Raw genomic sequence first — 12,144 nt, 5'->3', positions numbered from 1 at the left:
ACCCTGAACCATATATCAACCTTATTTTCTCTGCAACTTACAACAACTCTCTCAGTGACTTAGCTTAACCCTTCAAGTTTCTGTAACTTTTTCTTTATATCTTTTTCTTACTTTAGCCAAATTGGTGGGGCATTTTCTAGCCCCTTGGAGACCCACCCTTGGAGCCTGGTGGCAGACCTGGAGCACTCCCTACCTTCAGGGGTATTTAAGTCAACAGTCAGGAGTGACGGTCTTCCATCCATGTCTGGAACATTCTTTCTGGCCACTAGTAGGATTCCGTCTTTCCTCAGTGGTAAAGAAGACCTGTAACAGTTACTAACAAGCATCTCAGATGGGATGGTGAGAAAACAAGGGAATCTTGAGAATAGAGGTCTACTGAAGAGGGCAAACAGCATTTAGTCACACAGCTAAACCAGGAGGCCTTCTTGGGACAAAAAGGCCGTTGTAGAAATAAGCACAAGCTTTGTTCCTGTGAAACAGAAAGGCAAGCAGAGAGGCAGCTGATCTGTTATCGACTATCTCTCTGGACTTAGATTTTACTTAAGAAGTACCTCCCTTCAGTGTCAGCTCAGTGGCTCTGTCTCTCAATAAACCCAGTCTCTGAAGGACACTAGGCTTCTAGTAAGAACTAATAACAATAGGATGGAGAGAGGGTTAGAACCTGGGTGTTAGATACTAAGTGGCTGACAAAAGAATTGTAACCAGTTCACCTGGGGCTATCAGGACTGTAGTAGTAGTCCTTTACCAAGCTCTCTCACTGGGTTAAAGGCCCATGGAAAAGAAAACATTAATCCTGACCTTGGCCACAGCCAAAGCCTGAATTCTAAATTTTGACTGGCAAAACAAAGTTCTTCACAGTTTGTTGTAGATTCTTTGAAACTATTTTAGGGGCTTCTCTGCCCCCCCCCAACCTGGGGCATTTTGACCACAGGGGCAGGAACTGGCTGCTGTGGGGATAGGATCAAAGGCACTCTCCATGTCAATGATGACTAACAGGGAAGGTTACTTAATGTTGGAGGTCAACTCCTCTCTTGGAATAGGGCCAGCAGATAAGGCAGGCTCCCTTAAAGAACTTCTCTTAATGAACACTCTCCTTTTGTTAGCAAGTGTTGAAGGTCTGGCCACTGAAGGCAGCAACTGGAATTTTTTATTTATTTTTTTCCAGGGACAAAAGTCTCATAATACAACCACTAACTCTACGCTATCTTTGTTGTCAAAGCGTCAACCCCAGCCGGCCTCCTTACCTTGAAACTCCTCTTACGCTGACTTGGCCAGAGCTGCACTGCTGCCCACGCACAGCCTGTAGCTTGCTAGCAGGCCTACATGCTTGCCACCCTCAGCCCCTACATTTTCCTATTCTGTGCTGTCCCTTCCTTAGAAGCTGTGAATGTTTAAGCAACAGGGAGAATTTTTCTTCAGGATCTAAGGTAAAGCTTTCAGGTTCTTGTTAATGCCTGCTTCAGACGGATCACTCGCTAACCTGGAGTCCTTCATACACAATGGTTAACAGCAGCTGGGCTGGACAATGGGAGTAAAGAGAGGGGCAGCTCTCCTTGGGGAGGAGGCTCAAGAGAGAAAGATAAAACTCCCCGGCAGAAAACAATTTCTCTCAAGCAAATTATTTTTAACTTTTAAGTTAAGCACCAAGAGGACCAAGTAAAACTCCTTGACAAACAAAGCAAACAGTTTTATAAGCACCAAGAGGACCAAGTAAAACTCCTTGACAAACAAAGCAAACAGTTTCATGATTTCAAACACAGTCATCAGTCCAAGATTTCAAACACAGTTGTCAGTCCAAGTCCAAAAAATGAAACAAAAGCCAAAAAGACACTGGACAATACCACAGAAAACAAACCAGACAAACAAGACCAAGACAAAGCATCCTATAACCAATTTCCACAGATGCCTGGTACCTTCAGTACCTGGCCCAAACTGCAGCTTAACCTTAGCTGCTTCTGGGATACCAAACACAGAAACAGAATACAGACAACAGACACTAACACATCTAAGCACACTTGTCCATGCCTATACTTAAATAGGCAGCGGAACGCAACCTCCAAAGTCAAGTAACAGTCAGATCTTTTCGACTGTCAGTCGCCGGGTTCTCCCGACAATATTCGGCTCTTGGAATGTCTCCCAGAGCTGGGGCGTCCCCACTTCCACTATCTAAAAAAAGAAAACAAAAAGAAAACGGCTATTCGGAGTAGGAACCCAGTACCTACTCACAGGCGTCTGTCTGGGGCGGAAAACCCATCCGCCCAAGTACACTCAAATACGGGGTGGGAAGCCCATTCACCCGAGTGTACTCAAATTCAGGGTGGGAAGCCCATCCACCCGAGTGCACTCAAATTAAACCTAGACAATGGCACAATATACAGTACGTAATACACAACATACACACACACACACACACACACACACACACACACACACACACACACACAGCGGCCGCTTTCAACACTCACACCAACGTACCTCCAAGAGGCATTCGAGTCTCCGGGGGTCATGCTCATATCCCGGACGAGCCCCCAATGAAAGACCCCCAAACTTGGGGAGACTCTCGCTCCAGTCACAGGTTGGGGTACCCCCAGGAAACACGAGTAGCCGGTCTTGATGTAATCAGCAAGAGGCAGTTTTATTTACGAGATCTCGGGCTGACACGTATCCCACACAGGAGATTGAGTCAAGCCCCGAGGCTCTCTAGGCAGGAGCTTATATAGGGAAAACCAGGGGTTTCGTGTGGATACACATAATTGGCTAATACAAAGGGTGCACAGTTACTTTTGGCACGGAGTTACATCAACAAAGCATACGTGTAATCTAGCATCTCAGCAATGTGGGCAGGGCAACTCATCTCACTGCAGCAGGGGGATGACCCATCCTCAGGGAGTGAAGGAAGGGGAGGGGGTGGCTCCAGATGGCCAGTGTCCTTGGAAGCTGATAGTCAGGCTGGTGAGCCCTATCTCAAATTCTCTCAGGCATGTCTGCACTTTGTTTGAGACTAACTTTTTGAAATTTAACTCTTCATTCCCCTCTACTTGTTGTGAGTAGTTCTAATCTTAGAACTACATGGAGAGCTCAGCTTCATCTGGCATAACAGCTTGGTACTGTTGTCTTAACATGAGGACGTGTACAGCGCTAATCCGCTCCCTGACAAAAGCTAAAAGGCGATTAATGATGTAGGGCCCAAAAGTGAGCAAAAGGAGGAGGATAATCAAGGGACCAGCTAAGGCTGACAGCAGGGTGGTAAGTCATGGGGACCTATCGAACCAGCTTTGAAACCAGTTATCAGTGGTTTCTCGTTCTCGTCGTCTCTTGTCCAACCTCTCTCTAAGTTTAGCCACAGAATCTTTAATGGTCCCGGAGTGATCGAGGTAAAAACAACATTCTTCTCTCAAAGCAGCACATAGCCCTCTTTCTTTAAGGAATATCAGGTCTAATCTTCTCCTATTTTGAAGGACTACCTCTGAGAGGGAGGTTAGGTATTCTTGGAGGTCAGCTAAAAAGTCTTTAGGATTCCAATCTGAACACTATCTAAACCTATACACCAAGGTCATGACTATCTTAGAACTTTTAAACTTATGGTCCCTGAGGCACAGTCCCAAGAAGTGTTAGGAGTATTAACATATGTAATGTTACATCATTTGTAATAGAAATCAAGCCTATCTCTATATTTTTCTCGATGGAACCCAGGGCAAACATGAAATTCTTGTTTCTAAAGCACACTCCTCAAGTGAGCATTATAACATCCTCCCAGTCACTTATCTGATGTGTAAGTCTAGGGAGCTTTTTGAAGATCTGAGTGTCCCTCTAGGTCCCAGCTCTCAGGCCCAACAGCTAGTATGCGGCTGGTGAGGGCTGAGAATTGACGGCTGTCAGGGTGGTCAGCAGCACCAGGTACGGTCCTTTCCAGTGAGGCTCGAGTGTCTAGGCTCCGTGTCATTGTATGTAGCTACAGTCTCCGACCTGGAACGGATGAGATGTCTCGGGGGTCCCGGGGCATAGGCTGCTGCCAGCTGTGAGCAGATTTCTTTCTGTATCACCTGTAGGTCTTTTAGCCTGGCACATAAATCATTATTACTATGACATGTTGGTTCAGTAACATCATCTAATACAGTCAGAGGATCTGAGGCCCCATATAAGATCTCAAAGCTGAATCTGGAAGGGGTATTTCTTGCTCTGAAGAGAGCAAGAGGGAAGGAGTGTCACCCAGTCTGTGCCAGTCTCCATGGTCAATTTGAACAGGTTCTCTTTTAGAGTCTTATTTATTTATTCTACCTGTCCTGAACTTTGAGGTCTGTAAATATAATGTAATTTTCAATCAACCTCTAAATACTTGGCCACACCCTGGCAGCAGCCTATGCCCCGGGACCCCCGAGACATCTCATCCATTCCAGGTCGGAGACTGTAGCTACATACAATGACACGGAGCCTAGACACTCGAGCCTCACTGGAAAGGACCGTACCTGGTGCTGCTGACCACCCTGACAGCCGTCAATTCTCAGCCCTCACCAGCCGCATACTAGCTGTTGGGCCTGAGAGCTGGGACCTAGAGGGACACTCAGATCTTCAAAAAGCTCCCTAGACTTACACATCAGATAAGTGACTGGGAGGATGTTATAATGCTCACTTGAGGAGTGTGCTTTAGAAACAAGAATTTCATGTTTGCCCTGGGTTCCATCGAGAAAAATATAGAGATAGGCTTGATTTCTATTACAAATGATGTAACATTACATATGTTAATACTCCTAACACTTCTTGGGACTGTGCCTCAGGGACCATAAGTTTAAAAGTTCTAAGATAGTCATGACCTTGGTGTATAGGTTTAGATAGTGTTCAGATTGGAATCCTAAAGACTTTTTAGCTGACCTCCAAGAATACCTAACCTCCCTCTCAGAGGTAGTCCTTCAAAATAGGAGAAGATTAGACCTGATATTCCTTAAAGAAAGAGGGCTATGTGCTGCTTTGAGAGAAGAATGTTGTTTTTACCTCGATCACTCCGGGACCATTAAAGATTCTGTGGCTAAACTTAGAGAGAGGTTGGACAAGAGACGACGAGAACGAGAAACCACTGATAACTGGTTTCAAAGCTGGTTCGATAGGTCCCCATGACTTACCACCCTGCTGTCAGCCTTAGCTGGTCCCTTGATTATCCTCCTCCTTTTGCTCACTTTTGGGCCCTACATCATTAATCGCCTTTTAGCTTTTGTCAGGGAGCGGATTAGCGCTGTACACGTCCTCATGTTAAGACAACAGTACCAAGCTGTTATGCCAGATGAAGCTGAGCTCTCCATGTAGTTCTAAGATTAGAACTACTCACAACAAGTAGAGGGGAATGAAGAGTTAAATTTCAAAAAGTTAGTCTCAAACAAAGTGCAGACATGCCTGAGAGAATTTGAGATAGGGCTCACCAGCCTGACTATCAGCTTCCAAGGACACTGGCCATCTGGAGCCACCCCCTCCCCTTCCTTCACTCCCTGAGGATGGGTCATCCCCCTGCTGCAGTGAGATGAGTTGCCCTGCCCACATTGCTGAGATGCTAGATTACACGTATGCTTTGTTGATGTAACTCCGTGCCAAAAGTAACTGTGCACCCTTTGTATTAGCCAATTATGTGTATCCACACGAAACCCCTGGTTTTCCCTATATAAGCTCCTGCCTAGAGAGCCTCGGGGCTTGACTCAATCTCCTGTGTGGGATACGTGTCAGCCCGAGATCTCGTAAATAAAACTGCCTCTTGCTGATTACATCAAGACCGGCTACTCGTGTTTCCTGGGGGTACCCCAACCTGTGACTGGAGCGAGAGTCTCCCCAAGTTTGGGGGTCTTTCAAGAGGAAGAGGACAGCAGCCATGGTTAAGAGAGAGGAGAGCCTAGTCCCGAGGGCTGTCCAAGCGGAAGAAAGAATCAAGATGCTACACAGTCAGTAAGAGTTGAGCATTATTGTTTGGAAAGTAGATCTGATACCATGGAGGGCAGGCAGCTGCCCAGCTACTCTGCTGTTTAAGGCATAGTATCAGTAAATTTACAAAATATGTATAAGCACTAAGCCAGCACTAAACAGGATCCTAAAAGGAATACTTTAGTTTGAAGGGAAGGATAAAATATCAGAGGACTCAGGAAACAATTTAATAAAACTACGACAGTCAATCAAAAGTATCCAATAAAAACCATAAAAATTAACAAAATGACAAAATTTAATACATAGATTTAAATAACATTTGCATATTACTAAACTCAATTCACCAGTAAACTGACTTATACTTAGCAAGAAACAGGATCACCATCATGAGAGATATAGAGGATATACTAGGGAAACAGAACTAAGAAACAAGTCCCTATAGCAATTCTATGTAGTTTCTCTATCTGGCTGACAGAATAGATTTCAAACCAATCCTGTCCACAACATGTAAGGACATTCACTTCATTATTTGCAATTACCAAAAGATACTACAACTCTAAATATATACATATTAAACACAGGCTTCCTAAATTTAAAAACATATATTATCAGATAGATATGAAACTACAGATTAGCTATAACAGTGGTTGTGATTGGTGTTAATAGTCTATTCTGACCACTTGACAGATCATATGCAAATAATCAAAACAGGACGAGCAGAATTAAGTGACATCATCAGTCAAATGGACCTAACAAACTACACTGAACTATACAGTTTTCTATCAGCCTGTGGATCTGTCTCTAAAATTGACCACGGATTAGGACACAGAACAACGCTCAGGAAATATCAGAATGTTGAAGTAGTGTCCTGCATTCTATCTGAGCACAAAGGAATCAAACTGGTATCACACAATTGAAAGTACAGAACCTACACACACTCACAGAAAGTAAGCAACACAAACAACACACTACTGAAAGGGCCAAGGGAGGAAAATGTAAAATTCCTAGAAATGAGTGACAATAAAAATACAAGCACCACAGACCTATATGATACAACAACAGTTTTAGGAATTATGTTGCAGTCAGCAAAGCCATGGGAGTGTGCCCTGTTGGGTTTATGCCTTGAACTGGCTCACCACATTCCCAACTTCCCTTTGCAATGATAACATATATTTTTGGCATTACACATTGAATGTGTGTAATTTGCCTTTTGATTTCATAGGGGGAATAATTAAGGGACTGCCTGGAGTGTCATAAAGCACTGTGGATAAACTGTGTAGAGACTGAAAGACTACAGGGGTTTTGGAAGCTGAGCTAATGTATTTGTTATTATGATATGTTTAAGAACCTATGGGGAATTGGGAGTGGAATATGGTGATTTGAATGATAATGGCCCCCATAAACTCATGTATATGAATGTTTGTTGCTGGTTAGTGGAAATGTTCGGTAAGAATTATAAGATATGGGCTTTGAGGTTTCCAAATTCAATACCATTTATAGTTAACACTCACTTTCTCTGTGACCAACTTGCAGATAAGATGTAAGCTCTCAGGTAAATCTCTAGAAACATGGTGTCCTACCTGCTGCCATGTACCCCAGCATAATGATCAAAGACTTATGATCCTTGAACCTGTAAGCCGCAATAAACTCTTTCTTCTATAAGTTCCCTTGCCCATGGTGACTCTTTGCAGCATAGAAAAGAAATTAAGATTGGAAGGAACACTTAAATGAAAAATTTCTCAATAAAATACCACCCCGGAGCACATAGAAGAGCTTGAGCAGAAAGAGGCCGGTGCCCAGAAGCTGCTGCTGTGGTAGGAGGCAGTTATGGCAGTTGGAGGTGGGGGTGGAGGCAGAGGGATGGGAGAGGACCGAGGAGTTTCCCTAAAGACAAGAACAGACACCATCCTTACTACTCCAGAACCCATGCCAATCCCACCCCACCCCCTAAAATGCCCAGTCCACTGCCAAACCTCTCCATGCCTAGCATTCACTGCTTCATCCCCACTGTGCTCATTTCTTTTTTTTTTTAACTTCTTATTTATTCTCTGTGAACCTCACATCATGCAGCTCAACTCCATTCATCTACCCTCCCCTCGGGTCTGTCCTCCATCATTGCATCCTTCTCTAAATCAGAGCAAAAATATTCTGGTGCAAGCTACAAAAAGAAAAAGGAAAAAAAAAGACCATATATCCACAAAAGAGGTGTAAAATTATAAAATGAAAGACATAAACCCTTAAATTATTTAGAATTAACAATAGTACTTTTGGTCTCAGAGGATGTATTATGGCTAAGAAATGCAAGTTATGATAGAGGATATAAAAGCTTAAAAAGTTATAGAAAGTGATTTAGGTACAAAATTTTAGACTAATCATTTAGAGAACGAAGTACCATCTCCAATTTTGTCAAATACAAATGGACTGAACATTGTGACTGTAATTCTTATCTGATGGATCCCATAATTTCTCTTATTTTATCTAGTTTATTAATGTTAATGTATTCATTTTTTACTACGATAAATGCTTTTGTGTTTGGTGGGGTGGCCATTTCCCAGAGTTCAGGTTCTGGGACCTTGCTCTATCAACTTAATGATGTTTATACCCTCATTTTAGATGTTTATGTGCACCCCCTATATCTCTTGACTATTTTATTTTTCTGATAGAAGCTCATGGTATATCTTACACAGGCCTGGGAGCAGTGCTCCTTTGGCGACATTGGTGCAGAGAGGAGAACCCCACAAGCAGCATGAGGTTCCCTTCGTTGATGGCTCCAATATTGCACTTTCCTCTCCCAACTGGTCTCCACACTTTTCCTAGCACCATAAAGACGTCAACTCTTTCTCCTAAGGAATTTTCTGGCAATTGTCAATTGCTAAGCACATGACTTCATGAGTGTTCCCCTAACATACACCCATGTTGTAACCTACCATGCAGACTATTTCTTGATGTGATTTAAAGCACCCGTACATAATGAGACAGGAGAACTTTTGACTGCATAATCAAGCTGGTGTGAAATCTCAGGAAGTTTTAATGGCTAACATTGGTGAATGAGGACAATTTGAGTTAGGATGAGACATTTTGGGGCAAGATATGGAAGGAAACATTCATTTAGATGCATAGGAACTACTAAGGTTTTTCTAATCAAGCCTTGAGGAAAATTTGGCTTTGGAAGCAGGAGATGCTCAGTGGCTCTCCCCAGGAAAGTCTCCTGGAAAGGGCACCTCTGCCTATGCTCAGTACAGGGAGATCATTAACAGGGAGGCAAAGTCTGCTCCCCATGACATCAGCTGTCCCTTCTATGACACTCTATTGTCTCCTAGAATTCTTGGCATCCTTTGTGATGTCACCAGTGTTGTAGTGACAACCAGTGCCCTAGTTTCTCTCAGTCTGAGTCTGGCGGTTATAAGCTAAGACATGTTTTCCCATCTTCGCAAGCTTTTTGGGAGGGGGAACGTCGATTGTGGAGAGATTAAAGTGAAGGAGTCTAGCCTTTCGTCTCTAAGTAATGATGGACAAAGACAGCACTTCTGGGGAATGTGGAGTAAGTTCTGGGCAGTGTATTTTGAGCTTCCTGCCAGGGTGGCTGTAGGCTTAAGCTGACCTTTCTAGCAATGGGCCACAACAACTGGAGCATCGGAAAAGGAATTGAATTTCCATGAATATCACAATTCTTGAAAGTCAAGGATTTCAGAACTTTAGTTTCCCCATCCCCACAGGGAGGATATGGTAAGGCCAGTGCTATTATACTGTGAACTTCTGGTCTTTACTTTTACAGTTCATGTGTTATGTTACATTGACATAATAGCACCATCAGGAGTCATGGAGGGTCCACCGTTTCTGAGTTTAGACAGGGCAGCAATGTATTTCACTATCATTGCTTCTTTAAACACAGTGGATATCTGACAGAGTAACAGGGAGAGAATTGTGCTCCAGGCAATAACCTTATGTTCTTAGACCTCCTCTGATTTCTTCTAACTGGCAGGGTCATTGTTAGATTATATATTAGAGATTGTGTGTTACACACATTTTTCTACAATACCAAAACTATTTGGAATGGGTAGACCAAGGTTCAGCCTGTAACCTGTTGGCACTTCTGGGGCATTTGGTGTTCAAATAGGGGAATTGATAAGTCTGTTGACCATGTCCTCCCCGGGAATGCTTTTTAAATCCAAAGTTGTTGGCCTGGAGTATCAGGGTAGGACATCTGAGTGTCTCCAATCACTCAAGTTTTGTGGATGGTGAATTTATCATCTGAGTTCTGAAACCACAGCGGTGAGGGTTCTGAAAACAAGCTGTACCCTGTTCAGCTGATAACAATCCTGGAGAAGCCATCTCCGTGGTACATGTAAGCACGTGATGTCCGGCATAGGGAACACCTGGCTGCTTACATCTCTTGGTCTCTATAGAGTAATGGGGGAACTGAGATCCACTGAGGATCTCTTAAGCACAGACCAAACTCTTTGCAGTGACACTGGGTTCTAGGCTTGTTCTCCTGTTTAGGCCTCACTGTGGTCTATGTATACTCTATGCATTCTCCCTATGCCTGTTCACTTGTGTTCTTCTACCTACAGAGGCTGGGAGAGAAACATCAACCCCTGAAACTGCCCTAAGCGAGAAGCAGGCCAAGAAGGAAAGGCAGAGGCTGATTAGAGAGCTGCAGCTCATTACCGAGGAGAGAAATGACCTGAGAGATCGCCTGAGGTTTCTGACAGAGAGATCTATGAAAAACAGGTATGAATCGCTCCTAATGCTCTTGGGTCTGCAAGGTTACCTTCATCTTATCCTATTAAGGTTTTGGGTTCTAGAAAGCTGTGCCTCCCTAACCACCCTGTGCGAAACCTCATCTCCCATATAGAGGAGATTCAGAACCTGACCCTTCCTGAGGAGAGAGATGGAAAATGGACTCATCTGCTTCCATTTATTGAAAAGCAGGATTGTTGCAGTTTGTTGCAGTTTCCTCTCCAACCCGAATAGGCCAGTACAAAGAAAACGCAACTCAATTAATATGAAAACCATCTAGTGTCTAGATTGGGCAGATCTACCCTACACTGTCATATTCCTAGCTCCCAAATCCCTCATCCCTTGCACCTTTTTTTTTTTTTTTTTTTTGGTTCTTTTTTTCGGAGCTGGGGACCGAACCCAGGGCCTTGTGCTTCCTAGGTAAGCGCTCTACCACTGAGCTAAATCCCCAGCCCCCCCTTGCACCTTTTATTTGCCAGGTCTCCAGCTTCTCCTTCTCCCACAACAACTCTCTCCTCCCTTCTTTCCTTTCCCTCTCCTGACTCCTCCCCCTCCTGACTCCTCCCCTCTCGCTCCCGACTCCTCCCTCTGCCCAAATCTCGAGCTCTTGCCTTTATTTTACAAATTCAGAGAGAACTCCAAGGCAAACCACAACATTTCCCCCTTTTTGTCCAGTTAAAAAACCTTTTCCCTATACATATGTTAACTAAGTATTATTACCATTCTGCAATTTATAAAACCAACAATACACTCATCACCCAGTCCATCAATTTTGTTCATTAACCATGTCATCTATACTAAAAACTATACCTGACTATATCCTGGTTCTAGATCCTATGCCACCTGAAAACCACCCTAACAGATTTATCATCTTTCTCAATACTAAACCGCTTGGGTTGTCTATGAGACTACCAGTCTCCAACCACATCAGAAATCCAGGAATGATTAATATTACCTGAAAATATGGGAAGCACAAAACATGGCTTCCAAGCTTAGCCAATTTATAGAGACTGTTGATCACCTGGACAGTCCCTCTATTCCTTAATTTGTTGGAGCATCAGTCTTCAGCCTTCTGGCGCAGGATTATCTGACAAACCTTTGTAATGCAGATTTTGAAGGGCTGATCACCCTGCCTTGGCAGAGATTTTCAGTCGACTATTCTGCATAATTTGTCCTTTTCTGGACAGTGTTTTGTCTGTAGATGAATTGAAGCAATTTGCTCAGTGGCTGTCTCACCACGATTTGAGCAACTCCATTGATGCTCAATTTCTTCTTCGAGTCTAAGGGGTCCTGTCAGGGGCCGACAGGTCTCTAGTCAAATGATCTAGACAAAGAAATGTCCATAAACGGGTTATTCTGTGGACTTCTGACACCCTTGAAGATTTCCTATCTACATAGGCGTTTTTGAACTGTTAAGCATAGACTACCGTTGGCCCTTTCTAATGGAAGTATTTCCAAAACCCATCTAAACTGACTCAGAACCATGACTTTGCTATCTGGTCT

At 43.6% G+C, this 12,144-nt stretch overlaps 2 protein-coding genes across 11 annotated transcripts in view; one reads left to right on the top strand and one right to left on the bottom strand.

Moving 5' to 3' along the window:
* LOC134483318 (igE-binding protein-like) overlaps positions 1 to 7,898 on the bottom strand; it is a 43,708-nt gene extending 35,810 nt beyond the window's left edge. The window contains exons 1-2 of the mRNA XM_063278609.1: positions 7,482 to 7,898; positions 194 to 303 (exon numbers count right to left, since the gene is read on the bottom strand). The gene's annotated coding sequence lies outside the window, so the exon portion shown is untranslated. The remainder of the gene's footprint in view (positions 1 to 193; positions 304 to 7,481) is intronic.
* LOC134478811 (disks large homolog 5-like) overlaps positions 1 to 12,144 on the top strand; it is a 272,163-nt gene that overhangs the window by 45,876 nt on the left and 214,143 nt on the right. For 5 of the 10 annotated variants that reach the window (XR_010060141.1, XR_010060142.1, XM_063278618.1 and 2 more), the window contains exons 1-2: positions 9,313 to 9,442; positions 10,473 to 10,632. The exons of 3 other annotated variants lie outside the window; for them this stretch is intronic. Coding sequence is in view for 5 of the 7 variants with exons in the window: in XM_063278618.1 (XP_063134688.1) it covers positions 9,316 to 9,442; positions 10,473 to 10,632 (287 nt within the window). In the remaining 2 variants the exon portion in view is untranslated. Of the gene's footprint in view, positions 1 to 9,312; positions 9,443 to 10,472; positions 10,633 to 12,144 lie in introns of those variants that run through there. 2 more of the 10 variants (XM_063278623.1, XM_063278621.1) reach the window with 1 other exon arrangement.

Source organism: Rattus norvegicus, chromosome 19, assembly GCF_036323735.1.
Source record: "Rattus norvegicus strain BN/NHsdMcwi chromosome 19, GRCr8, whole genome shotgun sequence".
NCBI lineage: Eukaryota > Metazoa > Chordata > Mammalia > Rodentia > Muridae > Rattus > Rattus norvegicus.
Note: the sequence above shows the minus strand (reverse complement) of the source record. Positions and strands in the feature narration are given on the sequence as shown.